General features: G+C 37.4%; 1 protein-coding gene across 1 annotated transcript in view; it reads right to left on the minus strand.

Annotated features, from left to right (window-relative positions):
* Positions 1-16,176, minus strand: part of LOC128029228 (glutamate receptor ionotropic, kainate 4) — a 307,696-nt gene that overhangs the window by 27,359 nt on the left and 264,161 nt on the right. Inside the window, exon 12 of the mRNA XM_052616871.1 lies at positions 9,223-9,330. Within this exon, the coding sequence (XP_052472831.1) occupies positions 9,223-9,330 (108 nt within the window). The remainder of the gene's footprint in view (positions 1-9,222; positions 9,331-16,176) is intronic.

Genomic DNA, 16,176 nt, shown 5'->3' on the forward strand with positions numbered 1-16,176 from the left:
ACTCACACATCTCAACATACTCTTGGAGCACTTCTGAATCAATCAACACTCACTTTGTGTGAAATATGATTGTTTGAGTTGGCAAGTCACACTAGCTGTATTTCTATTCAAACTTGTGAATTTAATGTAACAAATTGGAATATCGCATCTTTCATATCCCATGTGTTCAAGAGAACAATATCGAATTAAAATCGAATTATAATAGAAGTTGATGCAACTTGGGAAGATTCAAGATTCAAGATTTTTATTCATCACATACACAATTATATAGAGCATATATAACCAGCAATGTAATGTGAGTCAGGTCTGCTCCATGGACAGTGCAATTATTAAAGAAAACATCACAGATTAAAATATACATAAATATAGCTATGAAAGAATGAAATAAAAGTAAACAATAAAAATATAAGAATAAAATATAAAAAAATTGTATACTGTAGAATTAAATATAGAATGCAAAATAATGTGCATGAAAGTAAACTAAAGTCTTAAATATTAAGATACACAGGAACTGTAGTCTTAAATATTAAGATACACGGGAATGTACAAGAGGCAAATGTGCAAACAGGTGACACTGTCAGTGTGTCAATGTGAGGTAGTGAATAAAGAATATCTTACTGATAAAGTGAACATTAAGTGGAGACTTGAAACATTAAGAGGCTGGTTTTGAGTTTAGGAGCCTGATGTCCTGGGGGAAGAAATTCCTCCTGAGTCTTTCGGTTTTTGCCATCAGGCTACGGAAGCGCTTACCAGATGGCAGCAAAGTGAAAAGATGGTTACTGGGGTGGATAGAGTCCTCGATGATTTCAACAGCTCTGCTTCTGCAGCATTTGAGATAGATGTCCTGCAGAGAGGGGAGAGCAGAACCGGAAATGCGCTCAGCTAAGCGCACAACTCTATGCTGGGCTTTGCTGTCTTGACTGGAGCTGTTCCCATACCACACTGAGATACACTGAGTCAATACACTTTCTATAGCCCCTGAATAGAAAGTTTTTAGGATTGCTGGTGAGACCCTGAATTTCCTCAGCTGTCGCAGATGGTACAGTCTTTGCATGGCTTTATTAACCTGAGTTTGAATGTGAGTAGTCCTGAGAAGTCAGGTCCTCGGAGAAGTTTACATCAAGGTACTTGAAGCTGCTCACCCTCTCCACAGGTGTCCTGCTGATCATAAGTGGTGTAAATGGCTGCTGCTGTCTTTTCCTGAAGTCCACAATCAGTTCTTTAGTTTTGCTCACATTCAGAGAGAGACAATTGTCCTGGCACCATGATGTTAATTTCTCTACCCTCATCCAAGTATGCAGTCTCATTATTGTTTTGAATGAGGCCCAGAACTACAGTATAATCAGCAAATTTGATTATAGATGTGGAGCTGTCCGAATACACGCAGTCATGTGTGTAGAGAGAGTAGAGCAGGGGACTCAGGACACAGCCCTGTGGGGCTCCTACGTTCAGGGTGATGGAATTGGAGATGTACTGGCCTAGTTTCACCACTTGAGTTTTTCCAGTAAGGAAATCAAGAATCCAGTTACAGAGTGAAGAATTCAGGCCAAGGTCCATGAGTTTAGAAGCTAGCTTTATGGGGACTACAGTATTAAAAGCTGAGCTATAGTCGATAGATAGCAGCCTTACATAGTTCATGTTATTGCTGCCAATGTGTGTGAGAGAAGAGTGCAGGATGTGAGAGATGGCATCATCAGTGGATCTGTTTGGGCGATAGGCAAACTGAAGAGGGTCTAAAGTATCCGGGATGGAGGAGCAGATGACGTTTTTAACCAGTCCCTCGAAGACCTTCATGACTATTGATGTGAGGACAACTGGACAATAGTCATTCAGACAAGAGGGTTTATTGTTCTTAAGCACAGGGATGATGACAGATTTTTTGAAGGAGGTGATTCAAGCTGATCAGCATATGACCACAGTACATGGCCAGAAATCCCATCAGGTCCAGCTGCTTTCCTTAAATTCACTAGCTTTAGTGTCCTTTTTTCCTACATAAGTTATTACTTGCACCTTAGAGTGTTGCAGAGGGAACGCAATAACAAATGCTGTCATGCTCTCTTGTGTTCAGAGGCAGATGCTTGACGTTTGGGAACGCAATCGTGTGAGACAGTTCTGAGATGTAATTCTAACTTTGGTTCAGGCATTTCAGAATCATTGACTAAACCAACATTTAAGAAGGTGTGCAATAAGATCTGTCCACTGGTTAGTCCAATTATCAACTAAATGATTTGCAAAGCCACATGAGGTTTTTGTTACGCATTAAGAAATTATTACTGTAAATGTACAGGTATTTCCATTGTAGTTTATGCGCATATCTTCTTACTGGATAAAAATAATGATCCGCCTCAGTTTAACACATTTTATGTGCATTTTATGATTATATCCACATCTTGACATTTGCATCCACTGGTTTTAAAGCAATATTTCAACGTGATATAAGTTTGCATGAAAATATGTGGATGGAAGCATAACAACAGTTTGGACACATATGGCTCTGTGACTAATGTGAGCGCACACCACCACCAAGACCAAGTTCCTAATTTATGGTTTGTTTTCTCATGCTGCCCAAAGACTGAAAAGATTTATTAGGCAATCTGTGGTCAAAATAAATGATTCATAAACATTTAATCCCGCATTCTTCCAATAAACACGCACTGTGCCCACCGATATACATTGGGATATTTTTAGTGTGTGTCTAGTGTTCATGGTTGTGGAGTATGTTACTGCCATTTTCAAACAATTTGCACAAATTGAACAGAACATTGCCACTTTGGACATAAATAGACACTACAGAATTAAACCAGCCATATAAAAGCTTTTCAAAATCACTTTTTTTTAATGACTAAAAAAAAAAAAAAAACTTTGTCTGATGTGTTGGAGTAAGACAGACACTAAAATGGGTCTGTTGTACATTACATTTGTTTAGTGCAGATTGTGTTTAATTTTCACCAGTAAATCTGACTTGCTCCACTCTATACTATGAGAGGTAATCTAAAGAGCTGAGGAGACTTTTCAGCCTTTTGCATCACCATGGCATTTTTTTACCTGCTTGTCTGGTCCTGCATCCCTGATTTTTTATGTGCCCAGTGGCCACGCTCCAGCTGGCCTGAGTATAGCAGCAGCTGGATCTTGGGGCCTGTCAGACGAGGGGGAACGTCAATGGACATGTTCCGACACTTCAAATAAACCAGAACCCTATTAATACGAGCCGCTCATATGCATCCAAATACTGTCCTTTCACCTCATTTGTATGTCCATAAAAAGCTGCTCGCTGTAATTGCAGATGGATGTGCAGACCTTGGACCTGTCGGAGCAAACAGCGAAATTCCATATTACCATGGCACAAAGAGGAACACTTTGGCCCAGAGTTTGACACTCTATAAATGCAAATCCTTCCATTTTATTCATTAACTCGTTGAATCACCCACGCCTGTTACCGTCATGCCCCACACTGACACCGCTGTGGTGGTTATGCAGAAAAGCACAATATAAATGCAAATTTTCATCGCTTACAGCCTGCTGGAGGCACTCAAGTATTGCAGCCGGACAATTTCTCTCACACTAGGCTTATTAAAGAGTAGCATTTCATGGACCAGTTGCATATTAGACAGACGGTTTCAAAGAAAGGAAGAAAGCCAATAAACAAACCTTCTGAATTCAATTAATAGGTCTACGCACTGGGTGGGAGAAGTCATCGACAGATTCGGGTCATTACATCTGGCCCATAATGGCCAACTAGCCTCTGTTCTGATTGATGATTAAGTCAAAGAAAAGGGAATGATTACACATTCATACTTAATAATCCATTATAAGCAGAGTCTATGTAAAGAAAGAGGAAGAAAAATCGAGGAAGAGGAGAGAACAGGACTTATTGTTATCACCCTTTCGAAAATTAAACCATGATTTTATTATAGTAAAAGTGTAGTAATTTCTGCCGTATTGATTAACATTTGTTTTACCACAGTTTTACAACAAATATCATGGATAAACTATGGTTAGTGTAGCAAAATTTGGGTTTTTAGTTCATCTGGTTAGCAAGCTAACAGATTAGGCTTTTAAAATTCTTATCACAAAATATTTCAGAAGCTAACAGCTTAGCTTAGCCACTTAAATTGCATGTAATATCTTAATCTTTGATATTACATATGTTACAATAACTAAAAATTTATCAATAAATGAAACTGTGATAAATCATCTCCTTTTCTCAGCTAGCTTCTAGTCTGATTGATGCTCGAGTGACACAAAACAAGAGCGACCACATGTTTATGTATAATAATCTATTGTTAGCGAAGCCTATGAAAAGAGGGAAGAAGCAATTGAGGAAGAGGAGTGGGGTTAACTGTGAACACACAGGAGCAGTCCTGGCGTATCGCCATCAATCTCAGGAATGGAGCTCGGGCATCAGTCATCTGAGTGAGTGCTGTTATCAGGCCAAGCAATCCTTTCTTCTGAGCTTGAATGGTTCCATAAAATCGGCGGGTCACATCAGAGAAAGAAACTTCCCCTTTAATAGCGCAGACAGTGAGATTAAGGGCACTTTGAGTGTCAAGTCTGCCAAATGCAACATTCCTCAGCAGTCTGGGATCTGTTTTCTTGGAAGGCTGTCAGCTGATGAAATCAATTTTACAAATATAGCATGGCGGCAGTCTGGTTTGGCGCGTTTGAAAAGCAAACACATTAAAGTCAATCTTACTTCAAATCAAATCTCAAAGCTTTTTGTTCATAAGGTGAGGACAAATTGGATTTGTGTGTTTGACGTAGTCAAAAAACATGAATGAGTTTGGTAACTGACTGGTCCCCTACTCCCTCTTTGATTCATGTATGCCTCCCATTTTTTATGGCTTACAGGGGGTGAATGGCACTAAAGATAGTCCAGACAGAGCCAGCTCCGCCTGATAGCGATCTGAGAGACAGAAATTGGTCACAGAGGCGGAACATTACATGAAGATAGTGCCTCACATTTTATATTTATGAACATTTCCAACTGCTCTGCCAATAAAGCTATCTGCCTCTTCTTGAACACAATAAAAGTGGTCTGGTCTGTCCACTGAAGGTGGCATGCCTGAGGTTTCATCGTGAAATTGTTTCTGCAGTCGTATTTCTCCATGTTTTCAGAAAGAGCACTTGATCGCCATCATTGATTTCAGTGAACGTGAATTCAGCTGAATGTGAGGGCTTACTTTTCTCTGAGAAAATGCAGTAATACAGTATCCCCTCCATGTCACATTATTGTCTTCTCATAGTGCACCTATACAGATCAATAATACTTTGCTTTTCTTTTTTTAAGATGGGTTCTCAAAGACAATTCGGGAAGATAAAGGCTCACATGACTTTTCTCATCGATTCAATTCAAGCATGATGTGGCTTTTTGAAAAACACTGCAGATACCATGACAGAAAGTTGATTTTATAGAGTGAACGGAATATGAACTCACTTTCAAAAGCAAAACAATATTTATTTAGGCTTAGAAAAGAAAAAGGTCCTGACAACAGCTTTTTCTGAGAAAGCAAGTAGTTGTTGAAGGGAACGCATTTCAAACCGAATCAAATGATTTTTCAAAAGGTTGAAAAAGTATTAAACACAAATAAACACTTGTATTTGTAGACACTGTCTGTGTTGTTTTAGTATTTAAATCACTGAGGGAATTATGCAAATCAGACAATAACTGTATCAAACAGAGCAAACTCAAAAGCTCTTATAGTGCCTGGTTGATTTGGATGGTGGGAGGTATTTGAAAAGAAGAAAAAATATGAATTTACCTCTGCCCCATTGCCCACTGGTCGACAACACACCAGTAATGATTGCGAAGAGGCTGTGGCAAAAGTTAGCACTCAGTATGCCCTCACTGAAGTTCTCTCAGTGAAAAAGAATGTGATCATAAATATACAGTTATATATAAAGTATATTTATATAAAAAAAGTTCAAATATATTGAAAAATGTGATCTGTAATCAAAGCAGGAGTAGATTGAAATATAATACTATAATAACTTTTCACGATTATTTAATCCCAGCAGCTTTTCATGGTAAAAATATAGTAAACGTTTTTAAAAGAATACATGTTCAATACTTATTTGCAAAGATGTCAGCCAATCATAGCAGTGGCTGTTTACATTTCCATGCACTTAAAGTCTTAAAGGAGATCCTCCCGTTTAAACCGAGTTCATAAATCAGAGGGCTGGAATCAGCGTAGAAACGTACATTTAAAATATGGCAGTTTTGTAATTATCCTATCAACATTATCAGGACTTCTGAAATCTTTATAAAATAATTTATGACCCATTTAAGCATACATTATTCCTCATAGCCAAGACAATTATTACCATATAAAGTTCAGAAACTAATCTGCAATATTAATGAGTATTTAAGGAGTAAATTTACTCTGAGAAGTTCTCTAATACATGACAGTTAGAGTGAGTTAATATTGCATCATGTATTAAAATGGATATTATATCTTTACCAAGGCTGCCAATTGCAACAAAAACCAGTCAATCAATGGCACAGTAACAGATTTTTTTTTCTCAATCAAAAACTGTGAGTTACTAACAAACAAGTTACAAATGAACATGAGTTATTTGTTTTCTCAATGAAGCACTAAAGCTCTGGCTCCTTCTGCACATGATATAATGCCAAAGGCATCAAGACCAAATACCAGTTTGTACATTTTAGACAGCTTTGGCATTACAAGCCAAACCAGCTCTAATATACTGTCTATCCTTACAAAAATGTTTGATCTAGCCCGTTTCAACAGGGTAAAATTCAATCGGTGTGTTTGTGTGTGTGTGTTTTAACTCCAGCGATGACAAAAGCGCACAGCAGTAATGAAAACGCTGGTGGAGTGGTCCTCAGGTGCTGAGTTCTGCAGCATGTTTTCAACTGTGCTGCGTTTACCGAGATAACACAGACTTTGCAATCAGCCTGTGATGAATGGGCCATGATAGAGCTGAAATTGCTCTTTGGTGGCTCTTTAATGCAGCCAAAGTCTTCATATATCTTTAAATAGCAATAAACACAGTGCAAACTTCTCCCCAGTTCTCCCAGCTGCAACATCATCAAGCAAATTAACAATAAAAGATCTGTGAGAAACCACCTGTATTCCACACACACACACACACACACACACACACACACACACACACACACACGCACACACACACGCACACACACACACAACCTCCCTGATATAATCATCTCTATTTCACTTACAGTACCGCACAGCAGTTTTTCATAAACCTGCTGAAAATACCAGCATATGTTGTGCTGGATGTGCTGATGTTCCCACCATGGTTTTCAACAAGCTTTATTAATGAGTTAAATTGTGATGTATATCCAAGTGAAACAGCTTCTCGAATAAGAAACACTGTGAGGTGGGACATTGGATTGATGACGCTGAGAGAAAAGGGGAAGCTCCTGTTCTACTGTAATGATATGCATAGATATATAATTTAGAATAAACACAGAAATGCTTCCATTATAAATCTAAATTGTCCATTTTGATTTCAGGGTGACTAAGATGATAGCTGTGTCTCATTTAGAAGGCCACGTCCTCTGGAGGTCGCATCCTCTGGAGGTCGAATCCTCTCTAGGATGCGTATATGGAGTGTCCTTCACCCTGGGATTAAACGAGACGGCCTTCGTAGGATGGACGGAAAACGAAACAGGAAGTATCACGTTGCTATGCCAACACATAACGTCGTTGCGCTCTCACACTTGTTTAAGAAAAAATTTTAAGGAAATTATTTCTAAATCTGGAAAGTAATTTGAAAAGAAAATGTTTTTATTTAATGTAATACAAGGGTTAAATAATAATTATTTCTCGCCCTGCTAGCGAAGTACTGTTAAACTGTTAAAAAAAAAAAAAAAAATCACTAAACACTTGTAATCATGTTTACCACACTTGTAATTCAACTTTTAAAAAATGAAGAACTTTAAAGTACTTACATTTAAACACCACATCGCTTGTGTGTAGATCTGCCGCCGCCATTTTTTCAAATAAACAACGGTTATTTATGGCGACGCAAGGGATTGTGGGTTATTTGTAGCAGCGAAGGATACACCTCATGTATCCTTCGAATTCCTGTGAAAAAAGGTCGCATTCGAAGGTCTCATTCGGAGTGTGCTACTTGCTTTTCTGAAATGAGACAACCACGATGACGTATGCAGCCTTCGAATGCGACCTTCGGAGGGCGCAACCTTCTAAATGAGACACAGCTGATGGCATTTTGTGGCATAATGCTGATCACCACAAAAATACATTTTCTCTTTGAGGATCCGGGTTCCTCTGCTCATTATATAATCTTTTTCATAAAAAAAAAAGAAGATAAGAAAGAAAAAAGATCTGGTTTGCAGGCACTTCCAATGGACATGGATATCTATAAACATTAAAATACTCAATGTTTCAAAAGAATAGCCACAACATGAAGTTAAGTGAGAATTATTTTTTTTTAGAACTTTTTCTGTTTAATGTTATAGCCAATTGTACTACTTTGTTGCCATGGCACCGGAACATCTAAAACCCAAATAACCATAAAAATAATGAGTACAACTTATTATCTCAAAGCAATTGCAAAAATAATACTCAAAATAAGTTTAACCGAAATAATGAATGTAAGGGCTTTTATAAAATGCATCATGCTGTTCAAACTGCATGACTGTGCTTGTCTTTTCATCAGCTCTTCACACTCATCATACCTTTCATCAGCTGTAAATTGAACTAAAGAAGATTTCTCCATCTGTCCTCAACAAGGCTGCTTTAAACCAGTTATTTATGGGCTTTGGAGCACTTCATTCACCTTGCATGGCCCCTCTTCATTCTTCCACTCTCTTTTTTTCTGGTGAGGGATGACCCAGCCAGATATAAAACATCCGTCCTAAGGCTGTGGAGAAGCTCTTTTTTTCTCATCACTATACAGTGTACGTGAAGATGAGAAAATTGCCTCTAGATAACAGCCTAGCGGATTACATCTTCAATTGGTGGTTGCTGCTCCAGGAAATGCTATCACACACATACTTGTTAGTTTCCACTCATCTCAGAGGAGAAGAGCCTTTATTTAGATCAGTGCTGAACCCTGAGGTGATTCTGGACTGTTTCTGGAAGCTAAAGAGAGACTCTTCAAAAGGGATCAACTATATATCCTTTATTTATATCCTATTTATTATAATCTTGGCTAAATTGGTAGGGTGTGTCCTTTACTGAGGAACCTGGAGTAGAAGATAGGACTTACCAGGATGGTAGTTATGGTGAGAGTGGTGTTGAATAGTGTATCTGTCACGTTAAGTGATGGAAGCTTCCTCTCCATGGACAGTCCCTGCTCTGAATGCCACTGACCGATCTGTCGGAGAAACAAATTGAGAGTTATGTGTGGCAGAAGATCCAATGACATAAAAAAGAGCAACCATGAAGCCTTAAAGGGATAGTTAACCCAAAAATGTGATGTCTGTCATCATTTACTTACCTTCAAGTAATTACAAAGACATTAGAATGTCAAACTCCCAAAAGTACCAGAAACATCACAAACGAATCACAAAAAAATTCTATATGACCAATGCATTATATTTCATGTTTTCTGATACTATACACTTATTTTGTGTGAGGAACAGACCAACATTTTATTTGTTATTTATAAAACTCATAGCTCTAAAATCTTATTTGCGTTTACACATATTCAAATATGGCAGTTCAAAATCCGTACCAATTTTACATATCTAAAGACTTACTGCAAGAGTTTTAGTATGCATATTTACAAATAAAATGTTCCATTTAATATTTCAATTGTTACTTGTCTATTACAAAACCACTTTTATATGGCTACAGAAGACCTGGAATAATACATAAAGAAATATTGGCAGCATATTATTATTTGATATTGTAAAATGATTAATAATGTTGATTAATAGAATACATAAAAAAATATGTAATTATTGCAGGATACACAGACAAAACAAGCCAAGAACCATTTATTAATTGAACCATTTATTTATTGCTTTTTACGCATTAAAAAATCAAGACTTTACATTAGTAGCATGAAAAACAAGATGGTTATTCAAAGTGGGAATAAAAAAAAACAGTTATATAGTTGCGCAAGTTATGCTCTCTCAAAAATCACTGGAACTGATATTTGCGAGACTGAGAAAGTGCACTTAACAAAACTCTGGCATTTTCAGCGTTGATTAACCAAAACCCTCTGACTGACCATTTAATTTTAAGCAGAAATGTGTTCGACTGGTTCTAATATTTGATGCAGCAAAAAATTTGTTAATCAAAATCTGATTTTTCAGACTTATCTAATTGCAATGCCGCAATAAATACACATTTCAGTTTAATCGCAACATTCATAACAGTTTTAGTTAAACTGTGTAGGCACAGCTTTTGCCAACTTATCTTGAATTTTGGGGGACTTTTTGTTTATTTTGATGGTATTTTTGTCATTTTGAAGCATGACATTATCATTCATAAACTACATATTTATAGTTACTTTCATATTAAGAATACTGACCAGGATATAGTAAAATAAATAAATAAATAAAAAATTGGTGTTCAACAAAAGAAATCAAGTCAGACGGCGAAGACAAAAAGGAAGAGATATATGGGAATTATCACCATTTTAATTCTTGAATTAAGTATTTTGTTTAGGCTCATTGTCAGGCGGAGGACAATGCAGAATTGAGCTTGTCGACACACACACACACACACACACACACACACACAAACAGAACAGTCAGAACACCTTAAAGGAAGTGGCGAAGGGACATGTGATCAATCAGAGATGCAACAGAATACATTCTTTAAATAAATTACTCCCCAATTCTCTGAAGCGAGCCAATGTCCTCATTATCATTCCTGTTTTGGCTGGCACCCCTCCACTAGACTGCTTATATGAGGGCCACACTGTCTTTAACGGGAGACTGAGTCTCCACCCAGCACACATAGCAGTCCTAAATCAACTATCATTTTATTTTTTATTATAATTAGAAAGCGGCATGGTTCGTTGGGCCTCCTGCTTGAAGTATTCTGCAGAGGTGCTGCTCTATTTATCTGATCCCTAGTGTTTCCATAGACCCAAACAACACAGGGGAGGATGATGCAGCACTGCGCTGGATCTAAAATTACCCACTCTCTGAGATATGAAAGTGTGAAGGGCCACAAACAGGGAAGAAAGTGAGCAACAGGAACTTTTCTCTTTTTTTTTTTTTTGGTTCAAAGTGAATGTAAGATGCAAAAATAATGTAGTAGTGTTATTCTAAGGACTTTATGGATGCTGAAGCCACAGAACCAGGAATATGTCTCCAAACCCTGTGTGCATGGGGGACCTTGCATGAAACACTCCTAAAAGCAAGGGCAAAATACATCTGCACTAGTTTGACTTTTATGTTGCAAAGGAGAGCTGCTGTTCAAGATTGCACTGCTCCTCGTGAGATTGCAAGATGCCGAGGATAATCCATTTGAAAAGAGCTATCCATTCTTTTAACTGTAAACCTGTTTCTCAAAGCACACTGAAAAAAATATTTTCTTAATAATTATTTTCGTCTTGTTTTACACTAAAATATCCCTAAAACAAGATATATTTACTTGAGAAGCAAAACAGATGGAAGATATTAAGAAATGCTTCAGAGAATATAACTTGAAGTATGTTTTTATTGCCATAGGCATTTTTTAAAGATAAATCTAATAATAATAATAATAATAATAATTGTAAAAAAAACACAAATTTAAATATAACAATATTTAGTTATTATTCAAATAAAATCATTTGCTAATGCGATAACGCCAATAAAATTACTATATTCTTTGAAACCAAGGCATAATATATAAATTATAATAATAATACCAGCAGTAGCCAAACAGCCTTGATGGCTCTGTAGAATCAGAAGCACATGGCTGTGATGAGCTGAAAAGACCCTGATCTCCAAACAATTTCAATAGAGAGAGGGTGCGGTATCAAGAACAATTAGGATTAATTAGGAGAGACATAAAGAAAAGAGGAGGAGGTTGTGTAGGCAGAGGGTGCAGTCAGGGACAGTGAGGGACCGTGCATTAAAGCTGTGGGCAGGAAGAGAGGCTGGATATCGTCCAATAGGGAGGAACTGCTCTGAGAACAGCCAGCCACGCAGCACGAACAGCTCTGACAAACAAGAAGAACAAAACATACCCAGAGTGGCAACTACAGCAGACATGCATTCATGCACCACACACTTTTACTTAGCTATTTACATAAATGGGGACATTACACAGACTTTTGTTTTATGTACAGCTAGGTAGAAATATTGTAACCCTAACTTAACAGAAAATTATCTGCACTTTTACAATTAAAACTCTTATTTTTATATAGTTTTATTAGTGGTCAACCAATATAGATTTTTTTATGTGCTAATGCCGATATCTTAGAGAGCATGCTGGCCAATGGATATAAAGCCAGTGCAAGTCTGTTTGTATTGGGAATCTTGGTGTGTATCTTCTTAGAGCTGTCAAAATAAAAGTCCCGCTTGCAACACATTAGCCAAATAGAAAAACTCAAAGGGCGATGCCAGTAATTAAAAAATCGTAACATTCGGCCAATGTATCGGCTTTGGCAATGTATTGGTTAACTTCTAGTTTTTACCAATGAGGGCATCCCTAAATTTCCCCAAATTGAGCTTTTGGCAGGTTTAGGGCACTTCTGGATACAAATTTGTCCCCAGAATATAATTATGCACACACGTACGCACGCACGCACGCACACACACACACACACACACACACACACAAACTTATAGAAGGATAACTGATTCTAATGTTTACATTTTATGAGTAGATTTTCTATTAGTATAAGTTTTATTTTATAAGACACTCAAATACAATATTAAAGGGGTCATATGACGCTGCTAAAAAGAACATTATGATAAGGTTAAAAAAAACCCCATTATTTTCCACATAATGTACACAAATGTCTCTCCTTCAAAAACGCCCCGCCTTTTTGAAACTCGACGATTTTCATAAACTCATTGATTTGAAAGCGAGCTGTATGGTGTTTGGACAGCTACAGTATCTAGTGCGTTGTGATTGGCTGAATGCCTCAAGCAAGTGATGGGAATGTTACGCCCATTAACACTGTGATACTGTCCCAGTCAGAACACCTGGCACGACAAGACAAAAACACTTTTTGCATCCAGTGGGGACATAATTACTGTTTATTATTACTTATACTGTGCTTTTACGCATTGCGCTGCGTATCATGCTGTGTAAACATAGGTGAGAGTGATTTCACCAAGTACAACATGTTCCTGGATCAACATCCTTGTTGATCCTGGAGCAACATTCCAATCAACCAATCAGAATTGATATATAACTTTTCAAGAAATATCTGATTTTAGGAATACATTATGGGTAGAGTTAGGTTTAGGGGTAGGGATTGGGTTAAGTCTATATTTTTGGAAAATAATGTTGATCCAGGATCACCAAAAGATGTTGATTCAGAAACATGTCTTGGCAAAATCACAGCGACTGTAAACATAAAATCATGTCTACATTTGTGATTGGAGAAATGAAAAACAATTGCTACTCTACACTGCTTAAAACTCGCGTTTGAATCATCAGTAAAAATCATATGAATCATATGTAAAAATCTTTTACATATGAAAACACACTTACAGACTGTGAGTCAGAAGCAAAGCTGGAATTGCCCCACTTCATAGAAACAGACACCAACATTGCAGGTTACTCTCACAGGAAACAGTCCTAATCCTCTGTAAAACGCACTGCACACTGATCACACATCTGAATATTTGGGTTGAACTGTCCTGGAAAAGTGTTGTAAATTCAAATTAACCACTCTGAAACCATGCTTTTCCATTGAGAATCTAATGAGAATAGCCTGAAGTTCAGTGTCGCCATTTGAAAGTTGACCATGATTCCCTCTGATTTAAAGGTGAATGGGCTACATGGTTTAATATCCTTAAAGGTCTTTATTCGGTTGCCCATGGTATAAATAATCATAATAAAGGCCCAACAAGTGACTCATTCTCTACACTGGTCCCTTAAGAGGCTATAAGGGAGCAGTTGTGGTAATTAAGTGTGTAAAATGAGAGCAACAAGCCAAGGTAAATGGGAGTAACTGACAGGATCCATTTCCTGTTCATTAAAGCGAGTCGCAATTAATCAAGAACTATGAGTGCTTGTCATAAAATTACCGCTGACAAGTACACAATATCAAAGTCAAATCTGAGCTCCAACTGCTCGTACAAATGGTACTTACAGTATCCTGTACACCTGATCAAAGCCTGTAATGTACTGTGGGACAGACTTCTCAAGTTCAACATCAGTCAGTCTGCTTTAGTCGGCTGAGGTGTTGTTGTAGCCAGGTTTATATCTCAGGAGGGTCTTCCCACTGTAATGCTAAAAAGAAAGTTCTGTGGAAGGTTTGCGAGGATAAAAGTAAAGATGAAGCAGAAATGTACAACTCTACATGCATTTTAACTTGGCAGGTTAGTGGTTGTCAGTAATAATCATAGGGCACCATTCCTACTACATATGCAATTATCATCTCAGCTGTGCAGACACACTCCTTCACGCTTTACCTGTCTCTCATCTTCCTTTTTTTGCCTTTCCCCATCCTGCTTGCTGCAAATTTACCCAATAATGAAAACCAGTGGGGTGGCTGGAACAGGCAGGAAGAGTCTGGTCTATTCTGTGAATGGAGGCATGAAGGAGTCGACACAGATCAATACAGCAGTGTGGGAAAGATGGAGGAGCGTGGCCCTTGAAAGCACTGCAGCTCCAGAGATAACATGAACGCCTTTTGTGAGCCGCTACAACCTTTCAGTCAGTTCTCTAATAGAGCTCAAACTAATAGGACAAAGAGGCAACTGTATCTTTGTGCGATTTGCCAACTCGCTATCAAACTATCAGTGTATCCGTCCAGGTTCTCAAGAGTGTGTTTGTTCATGATGTGGGTGTATACAGTGGTTGCATGACACTATCTTCGTGTGGAGCACTTCCAAGCTGCCACACCACAAAGTGTCATCGCACCAATCTGTGAGTGTTCTTTACAACATGGTGACCCTGTGACCTGCAACTCAAAAACAAGTCCACATTGCCTCATTTGATGACTGGCCATTGCCATTTATTCAGAGGCCACAATTCCCACCTCTCATCTGGAACAAGGAGAATGTCACACCTGCAGTCATTAGCTGGAGACATACGCCGACGGATAAAGAGTTAAAGACTGGTTGGAAAGGTCAGGTGGGTATACTCCCTTTCAAGAAGTGACCTTTTACTACAATCAAAATTTCAATTTGCAGCACATAACCACCAATAGAAAAACATTTCTTATATTCCCAAATATCAGAGCCAATTTCAACATTCATTATTTGACATTATCCGCTTGCTGCAGGGCCATTCCCATAATGAGGAGACACTGGAGATCAGAGCCCGTCAAGCTCCACCCACAGCACAGCTCACATCAAAGCTTTCTACAAACACCCCCACACACATTTAACAATGCTCAGCCGAAGCTCCCACTGTCTGGATGCGAACACTGAAAGCAAAGAGGGGAAGACAGGCTGAGACCAAATCCTGCTTACTACCTAGCCCCCTTTTCTTCATTCCTCATTTATTCTTGTTATCTGCTAGCTTCTTTCTACTGCAACTCTCTTAAGGTCCTGACTGGCCATGCATGGGTATTGGTGAACAGATAAATCAATTCTAAAATACTTTTAAGCATGATTGTTATCCAATATTGCCAAAGCATCAATACGCATGACAAAAGTAGTGACTAGTAAAAAAAAAACAAAAACAAAAAACAATATTGACAACAAAAATACAATTTAGTGCAAGTAATGGCAATTAAACAATAATATTATGCAAATCAAAATATACATTAAAAATTTAATGATTATTAAATGATCAAGGTGCCACATAATGGTAATAATAATAATAATAATAATAATAATAATATACAAAATAAAATCTAAAAATGCATTTATAAATTAATGTAAACAAAAAAATGAATAATATTATACACAAATAAAATATATAGATACATTTATATGATGTATAATTTATTTATAAATTAATTATGAATCATTAAAAAAATGGATGAATGGAATGAAATACTAGAATCATATTAGCCAAATATATATATATTTTATATTATAAATTTCTATTATAAATGTTCAAAAAATATATTATATAATTAATATAA

The sequence above is a fragment of the Carassius gibelio genome, chromosome A15, assembly GCF_023724105.1.
Source record: "Carassius gibelio isolate Cgi1373 ecotype wild population from Czech Republic chromosome A15, carGib1.2-hapl.c, whole genome shotgun sequence".
Taxonomy (NCBI): domain Eukaryota; kingdom Metazoa; phylum Chordata; class Actinopteri; order Cypriniformes; family Cyprinidae; genus Carassius; species Carassius gibelio.